Source organism: Priapulus caudatus, unplaced genomic scaffold (genome assembly GCF_000485595.1).
Source record: "Priapulus caudatus unplaced genomic scaffold, Priapulus_caudatus-5.0.1 Scaffold1644, whole genome shotgun sequence".
In the NCBI taxonomy this organism is placed as follows: Eukaryota; Metazoa; Priapulida; class Priapulimorpha; order Priapulimorphida; family Priapulidae; genus Priapulus; species Priapulus caudatus.
Window position 1 is genome coordinate 43,276 of NW_014578705.1, and position 17,480 is coordinate 60,755.

At 42.5% G+C, this 17,480-nt stretch overlaps 2 protein-coding genes and 1 long non-coding RNA gene across 6 annotated transcripts in view; 2 read left to right on the forward strand and 1 right to left on the reverse strand.

Moving 5' to 3' along the window:
- LOC106817236 (argininosuccinate synthase-like) overlaps nucleotides 1-3,194 on the forward strand; it is an 8,584-nt gene extending 5,390 nt beyond the window's left edge. The window contains 6 exon segments of the mRNA XM_014821900.1: nucleotides 267-308; nucleotides 719-925; nucleotides 1,153-1,217; nucleotides 1,373-1,504; nucleotides 1,996-2,152; nucleotides 2,844-3,194. Coding sequence (XP_014677386.1) covers nucleotides 267-308; nucleotides 719-925; nucleotides 1,153-1,217; nucleotides 1,373-1,504; nucleotides 1,996-2,152; nucleotides 2,844-2,940 — 700 coding nt within the window. The 3' untranslated portion in view covers nucleotides 2,941-3,194.
- Nucleotides 3,195-5,202: 2,008 nt separating this feature from the next.
- On the reverse strand, nucleotides 5,203-11,305 carry LOC106817240 (RING finger protein 141-like). Of its 3 annotated transcripts, none has more exons than XM_014821903.1 (6): nucleotides 10,845-11,305; nucleotides 9,506-9,655; nucleotides 8,936-9,044; nucleotides 7,801-8,000; nucleotides 7,547-7,666; nucleotides 5,203-6,408 (listed from the first exon to the last, which is right to left on the reverse strand). In XM_014821903.1, exons 1-6 carry the CDS (start codon nucleotides 10,847-10,849, stop codon nucleotides 6,258-6,260), a joined length of 735 nt encoding a protein of 244 aa, XP_014677389.1. In that variant the 5' UTR covers nucleotides 10,850-11,305; the 3' UTR covers nucleotides 5,203-6,257. The 3 variants fall into 3 exon arrangements, with proteins under 3 accessions (XP_014677389.1, XP_014677391.1, XP_014677390.1); XM_014821905.1 differs by having other exon boundaries at nucleotides 10,866-11,304; XM_014821904.1 differs by having other exon boundaries at nucleotides 10,861-11,302.
- Nucleotides 11,306-12,060: 755 nt separating this feature from the next.
- On the forward strand, nucleotides 12,061-16,822 carry LOC106817237. Of its 2 annotated transcripts, XR_001395010.1 has the most exons (5): nucleotides 12,061-12,098; nucleotides 13,063-13,118; nucleotides 14,281-15,309; nucleotides 15,649-15,728; nucleotides 16,489-16,822. It is a non-coding gene; the product is annotated as an uncharacterized LOC106817237 (long non-coding RNA). The 2 variants fall into 2 exon arrangements; XR_001395009.1 differs by lacking the exon at nucleotides 12,061-12,098 and having other exon boundaries at nucleotides 12,856-13,118.
- Nucleotides 16,823-17,480: the final 658 nt, after the last annotated feature.

Here is a 17,480-nt window from a genome sequence, read left to right on the forward strand (position 1 = left end):
CTGCACAATGGAACCATACACGTCACATGTCAACATAATACACGTGTGGTAGCTGCACAATGGAACCATACACGTCACATGTCAACATAATACACGTATGGTAGCTGCACAATGGAACCATACACATCACATGGCAATGTAATACACGTGTGGTAGCTGCACAATGGAACCATACACGTCACATGTCAACATAATACACGTATGGTAGCTGCACAATGGAACCATACACGTCACATGTCAACATAATACACGTGTGGTAGATGCACAATGGAACCATACACGTCACATGTCAACGTAATGCACATCAGGTAGGTGCACAATGGAACCATACACGTCACATGTCAACGTAATACACGTGTGGAAGCTGCACAATGGAACCATACACGTCACATGTCAACATAATGCACATCAGGGTTCTCCAAGAGCACTTATAGCCTAGTGGCCCGCCAGGCTATCGTCGAGCCCCGCCATCCTAAAATGCACCCGCCACTCTAAATATCATAGCCGCTATGCTAAATATCATAGCCCCCGGACCCCCCTAGCATGCAAACCGCCTTTGGCGATTTACAACTAGGACCGTAAAGGCAGCACCCTTATGCTATAATGAAAAAGCTTGGAGAACCCTGCACATATATACTGTAGGTGCACAGTTTTGCGTTTCGCGCGACGTGTTTTGACGACCGCGTAAGCGCGACGTTGTGCCTTCCTACTCCCGCAGCTATGAGTCCGGTATACTGGAGAACCCGGACACGGTTGCCCCCGACGACCTGTACCAGATGACGCGTGATCCCCGCACGGCACCCGACACCGCCGACCGGGTCAAGATCGAGTTCAAGGACGGCGTGCCGGTCAAGGTCACAAATCTTGGCGACGGTGTGGAGAAGAAGACCCCGCTGGAGATATTCTCCTACTTGAACGAGCTTGGGTGAGGGCGGAGTGAGAGGGCGCCACGTGGCGAGAGGGCGTCGTGTGGCGGGGCGAAAGGGCGCCGCGGGGCGAGAGGGTGTAGCAGGGTGAGAGGGTGCCGTGTGGTGGGACGAGAGACCAGAAAGTTTCTGCATACCAATTTTGGATTGCTTTCATTTACACCCATGAGAAAATCTAGCAGCATTATCTGTCATATCTTTATTTCCTGATATATTTTCATAACAGGGGGAAGCATGGTGTTGGAAGACTTGACATCGTAGAAAACCGATACATCGGGATGAAATCCAGAGGTATTCGTCAATCTGATATCTTCTCATTTTAATTTTAGTCCATTGTACCGTATTAATACATGCAAAGTGATACAGAGGGCAACTTGTGGTTGCATCAGAGCTTGGAAAAATTAACTATGAGTGTCAGTTTCACTCAAGCTGTTGGTCCCTTTCAGGTATATATGAGACCCCTGGTGGCAAAATATTGTATGATGCCCACATGGACTTGGAGGTATTCACAATGGACAGAGAAGTTAGGAAGATCAAGAAGTTGTTGTCTCTGCAGTTTGCTGAACAAGTCTATAATGGTACTATTTTACAAACAATTCCAACAAATTTACAAAATTACAAAATTTCAACAAATTTTGGTACAAGTCTACAATGTGTCTATTTTAGAGAGTGAAGAGTTAGCAGAGGGAAAGGGTGGTTAAAGATAAAATACTGCTCGTAGTGAGGGCTATAGACTTTGAGGCTAGTTGGTGCCTTACTCTTAGGAAGGGGGCAGGTTTCATGCCACTGAAAGGTTTTCGAGCGTGATCTAAGTCGCCATCACCTTCCCACACTCCATCTGTGATGAGCAATGTGTCGTCATCTGCTGCTACATGTAGTGCAAAAAATATTGTCAACCTTCCTAGTTCTACCTTCGTATTTCTACCTTCGTATTTCTACCTTCCTATATCTACCTTCCAATTTCTACCTTCCTACTTCCATCTCGTCACTCTATCCCACTCCTCCCCTTGAAGTACGGTGAGTCCGTGGGGTTGACATGTAACCTCATCGTTGTGTTACATCGCTGCAGGAATGTGGTACAGCCCTGAGTGCGAGTATGTCCGCAGCTGCATAGCAACAAGCCAGGGCTGCGTTGTTGGCACGGTAACGCTGGCCCTGTACCGGGGAGGCGTGTACATTGAGGCGCGCAACTCGCCTATCTCGCTCTACAACCAGGAGCTGGTCAGGTGAGTTGATGTAGCCATCTTGCGGCAGCCATCTTGCGGCAACATGCCGCGGTATAACGTCTGCATGAGCGTTGCCGTAGTTACAAAGTCATCTTGTGCTGCGAGTTAAAGCGTCTTCGAAACTAATTTACCTATTTTTCGTCATAATTCATGGCGTATGAAGTGTTAGTATATTCGGCGAGTGAAAACTGCTTACAGAATGGGCAGTTGAAGTAAGTTTCACGTGTGCTGGGCAGATGTGGAGGAAGGAGTTGGCTTCATCAACTCCTGTTACTTTGTTAAGTGCACGTGCTATTCATGCCAAGAACCAGTGATTTCATGTGAGAAACTGTCATGCTGATCTTAGATCATGTTTTATGACAATCAGTACTGCTACTGCTGCTCCTGATGCTACTACTAACACCAACCCCACTACCACTGCCACCACCAGCACCACCCCTACCACCGCTGCACCACCACCATCATCCCTACCACCGCTGCACCACCACCATCATCCCTACCACCACTGCCACCACCAGCACCACCCCTACCACCGCTGCACCACCACCATCATCCCTACCACTGCTGCACCACCACCACCACCACCACCAGCAGCAGCAGCACCACCACCACCGCCGCCGCCACCGTCACCTCCCTGGGTGATAAACTTTGCCCAGGTTAGTAATTTATGTCTCTGTCTGTTGTGATGTAGCATGGATGTGCAGGGTGACTACGACCCCATCGATGCTGCCGGCTTTATTCGCATCAACGCCCTGCGCCTGAGGGAGCACCAACGCGTGCACAAGTAACAAGCTACAAGCAACAAGCTCTCAACCATTCCAAACCTTGCGCACAAGGTATGGCTGATGGCTTGCGCTGCCGTCTGTTCCTTAGGTTGCAGTGAAAATCGTCTTTCATGGTGGTTTGTGTTTGGTACGTTTTAATTCACAAGCTAAGAATAGGTGCTACTTAATTTACGTGGTGTGGACATTTATCTGTGGTGATTTTTTATAACAGATTTGAATAAAGGTATATCAACTTTATATATATATATAAAAATATATATACTTTTGGTAGCTGTTTTTTTAGCTCATCTGACATAGTCAGATGCAGCTTGTAGAATCGCATGATCGTCCGTGCGTCCGTCCGGTCGTCCGTCAACAGTTGGGCACAAATCTTAACCGCTCGACGTACGGTCACAATATTCGGGTCGTTGGGGGGGATCGTCAAAACGAGTTGGGATGTCGAAGCTGGGGGTCAAAGGTCAAAGGTCAAGAGGTGTAAAAGAAGGGGGAACATTCACTCCTTAACTTAAGGTATAGGGAGGAAATGCAGAATTGCGGCACAAATCTAAACGGCTCGACCTAGGCTCGTGATAGTCGGTGTATAGCATCATGGTAGGAAAAGCCATCACTGTGCAGAAATTGGAGGTCACAGGTCAAAGGTCAATGGGCACAGGGCAGATTTTAGACATTTTCTGAGGACATGGTCTGACGGAGCGATTGAAAAACTTTTTTGTTTCAGCGGTGACCTAGCATTTTTATGGCTTTATTGAAAGGACCATGAAATGTCCCTTCTGCTGACATCCGAAGAGTAAGTGTCGGATAACCTTTTGACCCTCAAGAGGAGGGTTAAACATGGATTTGTTGACTGTTAACAAAGGAGTGAACTGCTTTTGCTATTAGAGCCCCCTCCCCCACCCCCTCCCCCCACCCTCCATCTGCGATAGTGGGCGTGTCCTAACAATGATGTGTACGCAACTGCGTGTCTGCATATCTGCGCCTAACAAATGTGGTACTACGCACGACTGAAATTTTACGTTTATAATCGTAGCAACAGACCTCAGATGAGCCCAGACGCTCTGCGGCTCTTGTTTGATGTTGTAGTTTGTTTAGGCTGCTCCAAGTTCATACTGTGCCTGGTGTTTGAATGGACGGCAGCTCCGGCTTTACGAAAATGGTACTTTTAAGATTATAGTTACGCACGAAGGGTCGTTGTCGTATCAGGTACTACGTATATGTACCCGAGGTAGTTTTAGGTTGTTTACTGTTTAGTATTATGTTTATATTTTTATATGAGGTATGTTTAGGGTTAGGGTACACTTCTGTAGTACAAGTCTGGTACACTTTGTGTATACATATATGCACCTCGGGTACATATATGTAGTACCTGATACGACAACGACCCCTTCAGCTATAGTTACAGGTAATGGTGTATGCATGACACATTCCAGATTGATATATGCTTGAACAGCTACAGCAAATTCTAAGTAGGATCTAAAGTAATTCGATGTAACATCATTCAGCACCAATTCAAACATTTACACCAAACAATACACGAGTAATTGAATGTGGATACAGGATGCAAATGTGCACAGCGTGTATATATGACGTTAATAAATGTGTTTGCCTGGCATTTCCTAGCACCACGCCTGTACATACACAAGTAGACCAGCAGTGAAAAATTCAGGATTTAGGTGTGTAGTAGCACTGGATTTCTGGCCTTTATACTTGCATGTTGATACATGGCAGCGTTTTCATTTGCATCGCTGGGTTCTGAATATGCAATATTGTTTAAATAGTCGCAGCTTTGGATGGATTTGTAAGGAACGAATTTATTCATATTTACATGTATTGAGCCTGAGGGATCATTTAGCATACATCCGTTGCATATACACCATGTATCCCAACAATCTAGGAGGTGGGAGAGCGCAGGGCCGTAGATTTTGGGACAAAATTAAAAAATAAGCTTAGCTAATAATCGTAAATAACCCTAAAGTGATTTCTTGGGTCACTTATCCATAAATGCCTTGTCTCAGACCCACCCCTACCACACTATGGACGTCGCTCATCATTACACAGTTGTCAAGAAATTTTGCACCCCCCCCAGGAATTTGCTCAGCCTACGGCCCTGGGGGGTTCGAGTGCGTAATTTGGAGGCGTTAGGACTTGATACTGCTTTAAGCCGACATTGGAAATTTGTTCATTAACATTTAACGTTCCATTAAAGAAGCTAGTTCAAGCTACACGGGTTCACATAATCTGTAAATATAACAATGAACACACCACTAGTTCCAGTGAAATGACTGTCATTTACAGCATGAATTAAATACATGAGCTATCAATGCCCACATGGTCCACCATTAACAGTCCATTAAACTATTACGCATATATCTCAGCCAGCTAAAGACACGTTGAGAACAAGCACAAACAAGAAATAATATATTCCTTGAAGAAAAACAATGTTTGAACAAGCCCTGCAGATAACAACGCCCTCCCAGCTAACCTATCCGAGAGATATTCCATGTAGCACTTCTATGACCATTACAGTTACACGATGTTTCACATTTAAAAAATATATTTACACCACTTTTTAAACAATTACATAGCAGGTTGAAAACATGTTTACATTATGTACAGAAACTCACTCTTAATTTTGCATCAATTCACATAATAATCAACAAACTCCTCACTGAGTCAACTAGTATTTGACATTTGGTACATAAACCGATTCACCTAAGTAAAACACCTACACTAACCTTTTATACAGTTTATATTCTCCGCTTGTACAATAGCATTTAATATTAGCTATTAACATTTATATTTAAATAGCCTAAATAACGACAACTGTACGTTTTTGAATGAAATTTACAAATCAGAAGACAGTGAACCACCTGATTATTTAATGCTGTTTGTAGTGCTAGAATGAAAGAATCCATATATCCATATATATGTTTGATTGGATACATCCATGCTCAATAGCTGATACTCATCTGTATTAAATTTTACTCGGAATAATTAACTACTCGAAAGGGTTCAACGCTATGGCCGGTATTACGTACACACATTCTGGTAAGGCTGTTCTCTCTGAACTGTAAAGCATTAGGCATGTTCTCTCTACTCCAGCAACCGTTCTCTACCATGAACTGTACAGTAATGGCTATGTTCACTCGACTTTAACAAGTGAACAGTGCAGTAATGGCTTCTTCTTCTTCTCGGGTCACTACACAATACTACACTCGACCTAGCCGTGTGGCTATATTCATTGTTTAATTGTTCATTGTTTAACGTGGCTGCTATGTGACATGGCAGCTAGTATCTACAATCACTGTGATCCACACGCTGCGTTAAGTCGTGCCGCTGTCCGTGATGGTCATCATGTAGTCTCGCAACTCGTCTTGCATTTTGTGTGAATCCGGAACCTCAGTGATGACCCACGAGTCCTTGGCACTGTTCACCCGATGCCTACATATGGGGCAGGTCTTACTTGTCACGTTCCTATGAATATAAACCAAAGCTTCAGTGGAAGCTTCAGAAAGGAAGAAGCTATACGACATAGACCTGCTAAATTACACGCCTGTGGACTTCAGGTATGTACGAAAGCACATGCAGAAAAGCAGTTGACTCAATAGCAAATACATGCCCCGCCCCCACCACCACCAAAAGCAGGGTGCAAAGATTGGAGGGCAAGGTTGAGGTCAAAGTTTCCAACGGCCACGAAGGTCCAGCTAACACACTATGCACTACAGCATTCTTGTAGCACCAACTTGGGAAGCGACTGAGGAAACCAAGGTAGCTGGTTCGTGGGGTGGTTAGTCGGTGTCTTCTGTTAATGATCCCTAAATGTTCAGAATTTTTACCCCTAGCAGAACATAGTAGGAGTTTGTTCTCCTTTGTAGTTCCAGAGTTTGGGCCGACTCCCGGAGTTTTTCCTTTAGATTTGATTTGTTAAAACTCCAGAATCCGCATCGCTTGATGGTTGAGGGAGTGGCTATCAACTGTGTGGTTTAGGCGGTTGCCCGTCTGTTTGAGGGCGAGAAGGCATGCACGAAAGTAATGCATACGCCCAGGCTCTTTCCTGAGGAACCTGTATGCTCTGCATGTGCGGCACGTGCTGGGGGACGGGCTTCCGTATTATAAACCCGAGTCGGTCTTGTACGAGTATGCAGGCACTGATAGCATCCAACTGAAATATAGGAGGACGCCACAGGCAACATGGGTTAATGGAAATCCAGGGCTGCATCACCGAGCAAGCTGATGGGACACCTTGATAGCCCACGTGGACCACTGTCACCGTGCCACGTAGACCAGTCGGCAGGTATCACAAGGCACTCACGTACTGTTGAGCCTGTGTACGTCGTAATATATATATATATATCGTTATAATAAAGCCATCTATATTATACACAACGCCTTCGACCATCATTCCGTATGTTCTGTGACGACATAGGAAAACTTTCCCTTCATTAACTCTTAGCTTAACAATCATACACTGAAAGACCATACGCACACGATGGAGATGCACGTATTGACATTATTCTCACAGCCTCGTCAGGCTACGTGGTCTCTGTCACAGCCTCGTCAGGCTACGTGGTCTCTGGCGTATCGCAAGCAGACGCGTGCGCGCGTGACTCACCACTGCTCTATGCACAGCTGGCAGTAGTGATGTGTGCAGGGCAGCAGGACGTCCGGCTTGCGGTCCATACATATGCAGCACTCCTCGCCTACGTCGTCCGCCGCGCCGCCGCACGCAAGCCTGCCGACAAACATCGTACCGTTACTAGCGCCACCTGGTGCTTGCAAACTAACCCCCCTAACGAGCTTTGCAACGTGTGCCGCAAATACCAAGTTGACGTCGCGCGATCGCTGGTTGCCGCGGTTACGACTCACTTCTGGAGAAGCACGGAAGCCTCGAGTCCGTCACAGATTCCGGAGCCGCCGGCGCACGCTCCCAGGTCATCAAAGTCCACGCTCGACGCGGCAGAGATAGGGGGCGCCAGTGTAGCGGCGTGCTGCTTGATGACGTTGTAGAAGTTGACAAACTGTCGCAGGTTCAACAGACGACTAGACTCTACAGTGCTGCCATTCATCTGTAGTAACCATGGCAACATCAGGTTAGGGATCCAGCAGGAGACACGTGACCACTATTAAATCACTACCGGTTCATTACCCTGTTAGGTTAGAGGGTGTGACGTGTCGGCCGACCAATCGGAGGGCCCGCAGCTCGTGCACTAACACTGACGCAATGTTTTGTGGTTGCAGTATTTAGGATGGCTATCGTGTGTGGCAATGACATGCACATGGAGATGGGTTGATGGTTACTGGTAATTTAAAACGAATCCTTTCAATGTATGGCTTCCATTGGACTGCGCGACTGTTCTTCAGGCACAAATGTGGTGCCGGTTACTAAATTCGCGATAATTTTTTTAAACGCTGGACAACATATGACACAACTCTCATGGTGCACAGCTGAAGTACATGGCTACCTAGCTTTAATATATGCCACTCGGCCGAAAACGGTCGAAATACTATTTTTCAGCTCATGAAATTCAATTCTTAAGTATAGGATCCTATGGAGGATTTAATAGTGGTCTGTTTTCTGGAGGATCATCCGTTCTATAGGGACGGCACTACACCGAAGTATTAAACCAGGTTGTCCAGATCACAACCTGATGGAAGAAAGTGGTTGGTCTCAACAAAATTTGGTTGTCCTGAATGTTAATACCATTAACTTTGTAGGAAGGGTTCTATGCAACTGCCTTTTGCACAGGTATTTCTTAGGATTGCAGAGGATAGTGAAAATGAAATTAAACATTAAATGCAATTTTAATTAAGAAAAATATTCAGTAATTGTGGCCGTCAGCGGTGCAACATGAAAATACTGGTTGTCCACAGGACAACGACCTGGAAATGTTGGTTGTGCTGCATGAGTTTTGGTTGTCTAGGACAGCAGGATCTCCACTATTTCCACAAAGGTGTCTGTCTGCTCAAACAACTCAGGTTATCCAACCGTGAGCACACGTACCTTAACGCAGCGAATTCGTACGGTGCCTTTCCATAAAACTGAATCGTCTGTTCCGTTCTTAACGGCAAAGCAAAGCTTTTTGCCATTTGGTTCATACAGATGCAGCGTTCTGAAAAAAAGCCATATATAATGAATAGGCACAATGATTATGCCATGTAGCCAAATTCTTGATTCTGGATACACAAACCACCTGATCTTACAATGAAAGGATTTTCACTGATGCCTTTATAATGCTCAATCTAGGAAAATTTATAACTGACCGATCTCAGTCTATAGTAAGCATTATTAACACTGGTGTGAACTGGCTAACGCTCCATTAGGAGTGTTCCCAACTTTGATATCATTAATGATTAATGATTGATAATCCTAACCCTAACCCTAACTTAAATGACATTAAACCACAAACTAATATATGACCATGACCATATTTATATATATATATATGTTATTATGACCATTAATGACATTAAAGTTGGGAACACTCCTAATGGAGTATCACCCTAGCTGTGAACTGAACTTAATCTGGATGATGTACTGCCTCAGAATTATGGTCATTACAATCTCGCGTACATTTTGTTCAGTTCTTCTACACTCCCGAGGAAGTCTTCGTATGTGAGCGTCGCTAACCGCTTCAGCGTGCCTGCATGGTGAAACAGGATCTCCTGGATGCTGGATACTGTGATCGGTTCTGCCAATGAACTGTTCACAGCTCCCATTACACTGCAACAAGGTGGAAGAGCAGAAACGCTGCTATTGGCCTGACGTCACAGCACCACGGCCGAGTACAAACGATGCCACGATGAATGGTATGGGCAGGGGAGCAAACAAAATGAGCTGACAGGCTTTTAGCCTACCCTAACGGCTGAATTATGTATAAATAATAGTATGAATAAGATATGATAATGATGTAGTTGATATGAAATGATATGCCATTGGACACAGGCACACTGCACGGTAGACCAATAAATTGTGCCCTAAAATTTTTTATATTCTGATGTTATTTTATGGCCCAATAGCCTTCCATAGACAAAACCTGTGAATTTTGTTGTGCAAAATGCACGACAACCTTTTCACTATTTACGGCCGTGTTACATAGAAAATCAAAGAAATACCTAAAGCCGTCGCTTTATTAACATCTTACCTACATTACAAAACACTTGTCATGCAGTATTCTCCTCTTTAATCACGTTTATTTTATTAAAACATCACGACATAAAAATCACGCAAACTTCGCTACAAACAAAACTGGCAATCTTGCATTGAAACGCACAACGATATTTCTCACCGGCCAATATGAAATCATCGCTGTCCAGTGCGGTTCAATGCAAGATTCCCAGTTTTGTTTGTAGCGCAGTTTGCGTGATTTTTATGTCGTGATGTTTTAATAAAATAAACGTGATTAAAGAGGAGAATACTGCATGAAAAGTGTTTTGTAATGTAGGTAAGATGTTAATAAAGCGACGGCTTTATAGGTATTTCTTTGATTTTCTATGCAACACGGCCGTAAATAGTGAAAAGGTTGCACGACAAAATTCACAGGTTTTGTCTATGGAAGGCTATTGCCAGTATTGTGCCCTAAAATAACATCAGAATATAAATTTTTTTAGGTCACAATTTATTGGTCTAACTGCACAGTACACTGTACAGTAGTCAGTAGTATACCAACGCAGATTCTATTCATTCGTTTAAAAAAACGTAGGCCATTTCACCGTATAAAGTACAAATACAGGACAAGTGATAATGCTACTGACATACTGTGGATGATTGCACCACTGATTCAGGAATGTGGTTTTTGGATTCAGACGATTTTACTGATCACTGTAACACTGTGACTGTGAGTCAAGAGGCTATGCCATTGCATTGTCATTGATTATCGTTTATTATAATATAAATGACTGGCAGCTATTACTACATATTCGAAGTACCATACGGTCAGCGGTGATCTCAGCCAATGAAGAAAACTCGTTTAATTTTGAGGCATGCACGGATAAAATTATATAACATCGACAATGAATAACAACACGTTCACACTGCGATCTGCCACTACTCTTGTATAAACTCCATCGACGTCACGAGTCGACCAGGGGTCAACCTAGGTCAACCCATTGTATCGTATCGAACCGTATCGTATGTGTCCCACTCTGCCAATCGGGAACCCTCGGACCATTCAACAGAATAACGCTTTTCTAGGCATGACTCTTTTCTAGAGATGACTTTTTGAGAGATGACTCTTAGAGGCATGACTCTTTGCTTTTCTAGGATAACTCTTTTCTAGGCATGACGGGAAGAGTCGAATGGGTTTTCCGATTGCCCACTCTGCTTGTATTTCACAACCTAGTGGGGACACTTGTGGTTAGTATCAGGCGCGAATTTAGGCCGGTTTGCACCGGTTTCCAGAAACCGGTCACAGGCTGGGTATCTTCAGAATTGACCCTCAAAATTTACCAGAATGCACCAAATATAGCCTAATTTTTTTTAAATTCCCCGGGGCATTTAAAAGTTCCCGTTCATACATACATAGTACAAACATGATTTAGTTACTTACGATTTAGTCGTGTCAGCAATGTAAAGAATTTATTGTTGGACAACTGAACAAATCTATCAATCTTTAGTTGAATTTCAATTATGTTTTTGATTAGATTGAAGTGTAGTCTACATTATAGAGAAATGATGCGCTAATGAGTCATAGCTTGGCCACGCCTACACGCACGCTTTTCCTTGACATCATAATGCAAGAGGCGTGTTCAACAGCGCGAACGCTCGCGTGCACTCACGTGCGCGCGCCCTCTGAACAACACTGCGCGGTCGAGCACTCGCGAGCACACGCGATCAGGCTCCCGAGACTGTTCGCGCAGCATGCGAGTTGTTTTCAAGATGGCGACGGGAAATCTGGCGAATGCAAATCTAACACTTCTGACTTCAATTTCAATCTATTTCAACTTTATTTTATTTTTCATTTATTTATTTACCTCTAAATTCAATTCATATCAATTTAGTCTGCTAATTCGTTTAACAGTACTTGTTCGAAGACATTACAATCTCGCGATTAAAATTTGCTGAGGAAGCCGCCATCTTGGATAAAGCGAGCGCTTGTGTGTTGTTCAAGTGGCGCTGCGTTTGTGCTGCGAGCGTTTGCTGCGAGCGTTCGCGGTGTTGAACACAGGTAAGAAACAGCAGCATATGATAGCCATAGCTATGGCTCTGCCATAGCGTAGTCCATATAGATATCAATATATTGTTATATAGATATCACATATGATATCAAGAGTCTATAATAGAAAATGTTCTACTATCGACTCTTGATGATATCTATGGCGTAGTCCTATCACTCTCCTAGTTACAGGTTGCGTTAGATTGCAGACAGCGTCGTTGATGTGGTTTAATTCTTCCATTCATATATGAACCTAGAGATGGCAATGTCCTATGAAGATTCTTGTTTTGTTTTTAAATGCAAGACGTGCATGATAGAATTAAAGGCTTACTTTAAAAATAAGTACACTAATGACGGGTCTGACTTGCGTAGTGGGGGAGATAAAGAAGACATAATTGTTACATTTATATCATTGCTTTGAATATGGGGATATTAATAAAGGGGAGTCCATTAAAGACTGGAAATGTGACGATCCCAATAAGTGCTTCCGACCACGTGAGGAAATTACTAAAATATAGGAATCAAAGAATAAGATTAGCAGAAATAAATGCTGGAAGTACATGTCACGATACTATTCGGTACCATATGAGTAATATAGCGTTAGAGCCACCCGGGAAGGTTCTGAGAATCAAAACTGAAACCGACTTGTTATTCATTATCTGGTTCTGTGTGAATTGGTTGTGTTATTGAGTGGCTTGTTAAATAAATGTGTTCTGTTCATTAAAAGATATATAGTTCGTGGTATCCTGAACGCGACAGTACAAATCAATTAAAAAGACGAGATAAAAGTTTACATTCCCAGAATATCCTCGCACCTTTACCAGAACTGCGCAGTGATGTTTTGTGAAACACGAGTGGGACAACATACGATACTATACGATACAATGGCGCTTTTATCACTTTTGAAAATGGCGTCGTGTTTGTTTTCTATTTGTTATTTCGCACCCTTTAAAGCATGTTTTCTCCCTATTTTCAGCTCTGTGACACTCGGTATGGAAAGTAGAGGGACTGAAAACATTCCATATTTATGAGGTAAGCTTTCTCTGTAGCCTTATGGTTAAGTTAGCACTAGGCAATGCATTACACCTGCTCAGGCAATGCCAATGGTCTATCGTCAATCATGGCACCATATTTCGCTTTCGGTCAGTGATCATTAGCAAGTGTATTGACCTACTGTAATATTGTCTTAGTAGCAGTATACGTGTATGTACATTATGGAGCAGGAACCTCGCTCTGTTCAATGTAAAGTTTGTTAGTGTTAGAGTTGGCACTTACGGTGCTACAGATCCAGACAGTGACAGTGTGTTTTTATTCGACCCCTCTCAATCCATCAGTCATGAAACAAGTTAGTGTAACTAGTATTAGTACAGTCGACCTCGCTTAATTCGCCATCATTTTATTCGTAGAATGACCTAATTCGTACAAAAACGTGATCCCAATATTTCTCTTCTTTATTCCCTTTAATTTCCATTGTATAATTCGTATTCTGTAATTCATATTCATAATTCGTACAAAATTCTCTGGTCCAATTAACGTTATTCAATTAAAAATGACAAGCGTAATTCGTCGGGGATGTTTGTTTAATTATGCAAGCAACATTTGATCTTTGAGAATACAGTAAAACTCGCATAAGTCGTCATCGTCTAACTTGTAAATTCGCATAAGTCGTCATGGAAGTCAAAGTCCCGATTCGCTCTATTAGTAAATCCATTGGAATAGCCCCGCCTAAGTCGACATTTATAAGTCGTCATTATGTACAAGTCGACGCCCTCAGACAGGTCCCATGTAATACAAACAACAGTAATTTCCCATCTGTACGTCGTCAAAAGAGCTGGCTGTCGCAGATATGCGCTTTTAGGTTGAACCGACGATCGCCTGTAGATCGCACAACTGAGTTTACATGAGTTGTTGCTATGTGCACTGATTGCTTCATTCGCATTGTTTGCTTGGACGCATTGTTTCATAAATCGTTGTTTACACGAATTATCTATTTATTTTGTGGTTTCTATGGATTAAATAGAATTCGTAGAAAATACGAATTAAGTCTAATTCGTTTATTACGTAATTCGTAGAAAATGCTGTGGTTCCGTCTGATACGAATTAAGCGAGATTGACTGTATTACTATTAGCTTGTATCAGGAGACGTGACTAATTATCACAACATGGGATGTAACATTGATATCAACTTATGCAGGGTTTGAAATCATCTCGAAGACGAAGCAGGAGGAGAATAAACAGTAGGCAAAGAAGAAGAGGAGAAAGAAGAAGAATAACTAGAAGAAGGAGACGACGACGAAGTAGCCATCTTCTGGATGTCCGGTCAAGCAGCACCAACAGCACTTCATGTTGCATGCAGCGCCATTATTCAGCAGCATCTCAGCGTAGCTCTCTGAACGTGTCAAATTGATATCTGATTCCACAATATGGATACAAGAACACGGTGTATAGGAAGACGATGCAAGGACATGTGTTCATGAGGAAAATCATGAAGCACATAGAAACATTCAACACACTAATGGATGAGCAGCATGGGTTTGAACCACAATATAGTTCAGAGACTCAGCTGCTCACAGCATCACATGGACTAGCAGAGTCAACTGATGAGTGAAGGCAGACTGACTTAACCATACTGGACTTCAGCAAGGCATTTAATCTACCAGTCTCTTAGCTGCATTGAACCACTAAGAGACATTCTACCAGTGACTTGGGTCATTCTGTTCAAACAGAAGCTGAAGATTCTTCCCACGTTACAAACTACGAATGCCGAGGCACAGGATTAGAAAATCTTCATACAGGAGCCGCAGTTGTTGCTGCCATGGTTTCTCTATAACTTGTAAAGGCCCTTTCTGAGTACACCCTAGTGATGGCTGAGGCTGTGCCGGTTGGGTTTCGCACCCAGTGGCCGCTACGGTAGCCGGATTGGTTCAGACCTGAAGGGACGAAAGGTTTGGGGGGAAACTACAATAAACCGTGGCGTGCGACGACTGCACATCTTGCTTCCACGTCGGATTTATGAAGATGGCATCGGCTCTTATCTTGCTTTCATCCCATCGGATGTGTCAAGGATCTGGTGTGACTGAAGGGTACCTAACTTTGCCACTCAACGTCAGTGTTTTCACCTTTCCCAGTCTGCTTTGGGTCGGTCAAAACTCATTGTCTGATACTTCACATATCACCATTGGTTATGAAGACTCGTGTGTTGGGTGGACAGGTATGGAGCAAGGTGAGTACTGTATATGATTGCAACATAACTGTCCACATGTCAGCTTGTCAGTGACATTGGGACACAGCTGTTCCTTGAACTATTTTCTATATTCAGCAGTACAAACATAAATTGGAACCACTTGACAATGTTTAAGACCGATTTATTTTAGAAATGAATATTGAATAGTAGAAATATGTATTCTGTATATATAATTGTAGACTGATTTATTATTTTAAATCAATATTTAATTATAAAAATTATATCTGGTGGGTAATATATCCTTGGTATAAATACTGGTGCAAGCTTGATTATTTGTTATCCTGTTATCCGTTCACTCTGTATGTGTTTGATATGCAGGCATATCAGAGAGAGACAAGGAATAATTGGTGCCAAGGTGCTAGCTTATGAGGCTGGGATTGGAGCATGCTAACATTTTGGTAATTCAAACATCTTCCATGCTAATTTTCCTTACTAGCTCTACCTTACAGTGAGTAATTCGTTTCTTGATTCTAGGAAAGAGCTTTGGCATTGACTTTCATGTACATCACAGTTTTTTGCTACATTTTTCCAATTTTTGTGTGGATTTATTAACTTCCATATATATTGATCATTATATACCGTATTTACTCGTGTCTAAGTCATAATTTTTTATACACTACTTCAATGAAAAAAAAGTGGTGCGACTTATACATGGGGCTATGAAATCTTGTGCAAGAAATGTCATCGTTATCGCAACCAGCCACTATTATAAATGCCAAACCGCACGGACATATTGGTACATAGGCGGGATACATTGGCGCAGTCATCTTGAATAAATAATCGTACTTTTCAATGTATGAAAACTAAGCCCAGAGAAGTTATTCTAAGTCTGGTCTTTTGAGCTTGCCGACTGGTTTCATAATTATTATTAATAATATTAATTGATCATTTGGTAGTAACTGCTTATTTACTCAGAGGACAATGACTTGTAATTAAGTGTAAAATCACTGTGTATCAAGTTTGCTGACTGCTATGATATCGTTCAGTATTGAACTGCTCATTGTTTACTTAATTTCGATTATAAAAGTTTTGTACTAACTTTTCAAGGCAAAATATGGGGTGCAACTAAATACACGAGTAAATATGGTACATTAAAATTGTGTATTATAAAGCCTCTAGAGGGTGAGTGTTAGATTATTGTCTTTGATGTTGTTACAGGAGAGGAGACCAGGACAGGAGAGGAGACCCAAAGACAGGACAAGATGCCCAGGACAGGACAAGATGCCCAGGACAACAGAGGACAGGAGTGGAGCACCAACTACCATTCATTAAGAAGCTACATAACACTGCCACTCCTGAGTACTAGTTAGCATGTGCCAGCCCACTTATGTACAAGGTTTTCGTCAAGCTGACAGAAGTTATAAGTGTGTAAATCATTGATGCTAGAACTGTTGTATAAATGCACATGTATTGTTAACGTCAAGTTGTCTAGCTACAATGTGTACATCGTTTCTCAAATGCAAAGTCGTGTTTTTAATTGAGTTCGGTTTTTAGACTTTTCAGCTATTTCAGTAATCGAATAGTTTACAGATTTTTAGTGACAAATTTTGAACATATGTTATTATGCAGTGCAGTGCAGTTGATAAAAGTTTTTAATTGATTGATCAGTAATAATAAGCCAGTTTGACCGGTAACCCTGTTTATTGTCAGGTACAGTTTCAGTCATAGCTTTTAGTTGTTTATAAACATATATTTCACAAAATTGAAGTCAAACTGCAATGGCAGCTGAGATGTCAATAACTTTATTATATTTTGCGTTAGTAAGTAGGGCCAGCTAGGCAGCGATAACCATACGTAGATAATAGCAACTCTGTATTTAGGTAGTGATGCACCGGCGCGGATGCAGCACCGCCCCTAATTAAGCATTCAATATCGCGCAGGCCGCGGGGCGCTCGCTCCNTAAAGAGTGAGGGTATGAGATAATGAGTGAGGGTATGAGATAAAGAGTGAGGGTATGAGATAAGAGTGAGGGTATGAGATAATGAGTGAGGGTATGAGATAAGAGTGAGGGTATGAGATACTCATTATCTCATACCCTCACTCATCTCATAGCCTTAGTTTATATACTAGGTATGAGATAAAGAATGAGGGTATGAGATAATGAGTGAGGGTATGAGATAAGAGTGAGGGTATGAGATAAAGAGTGAGGG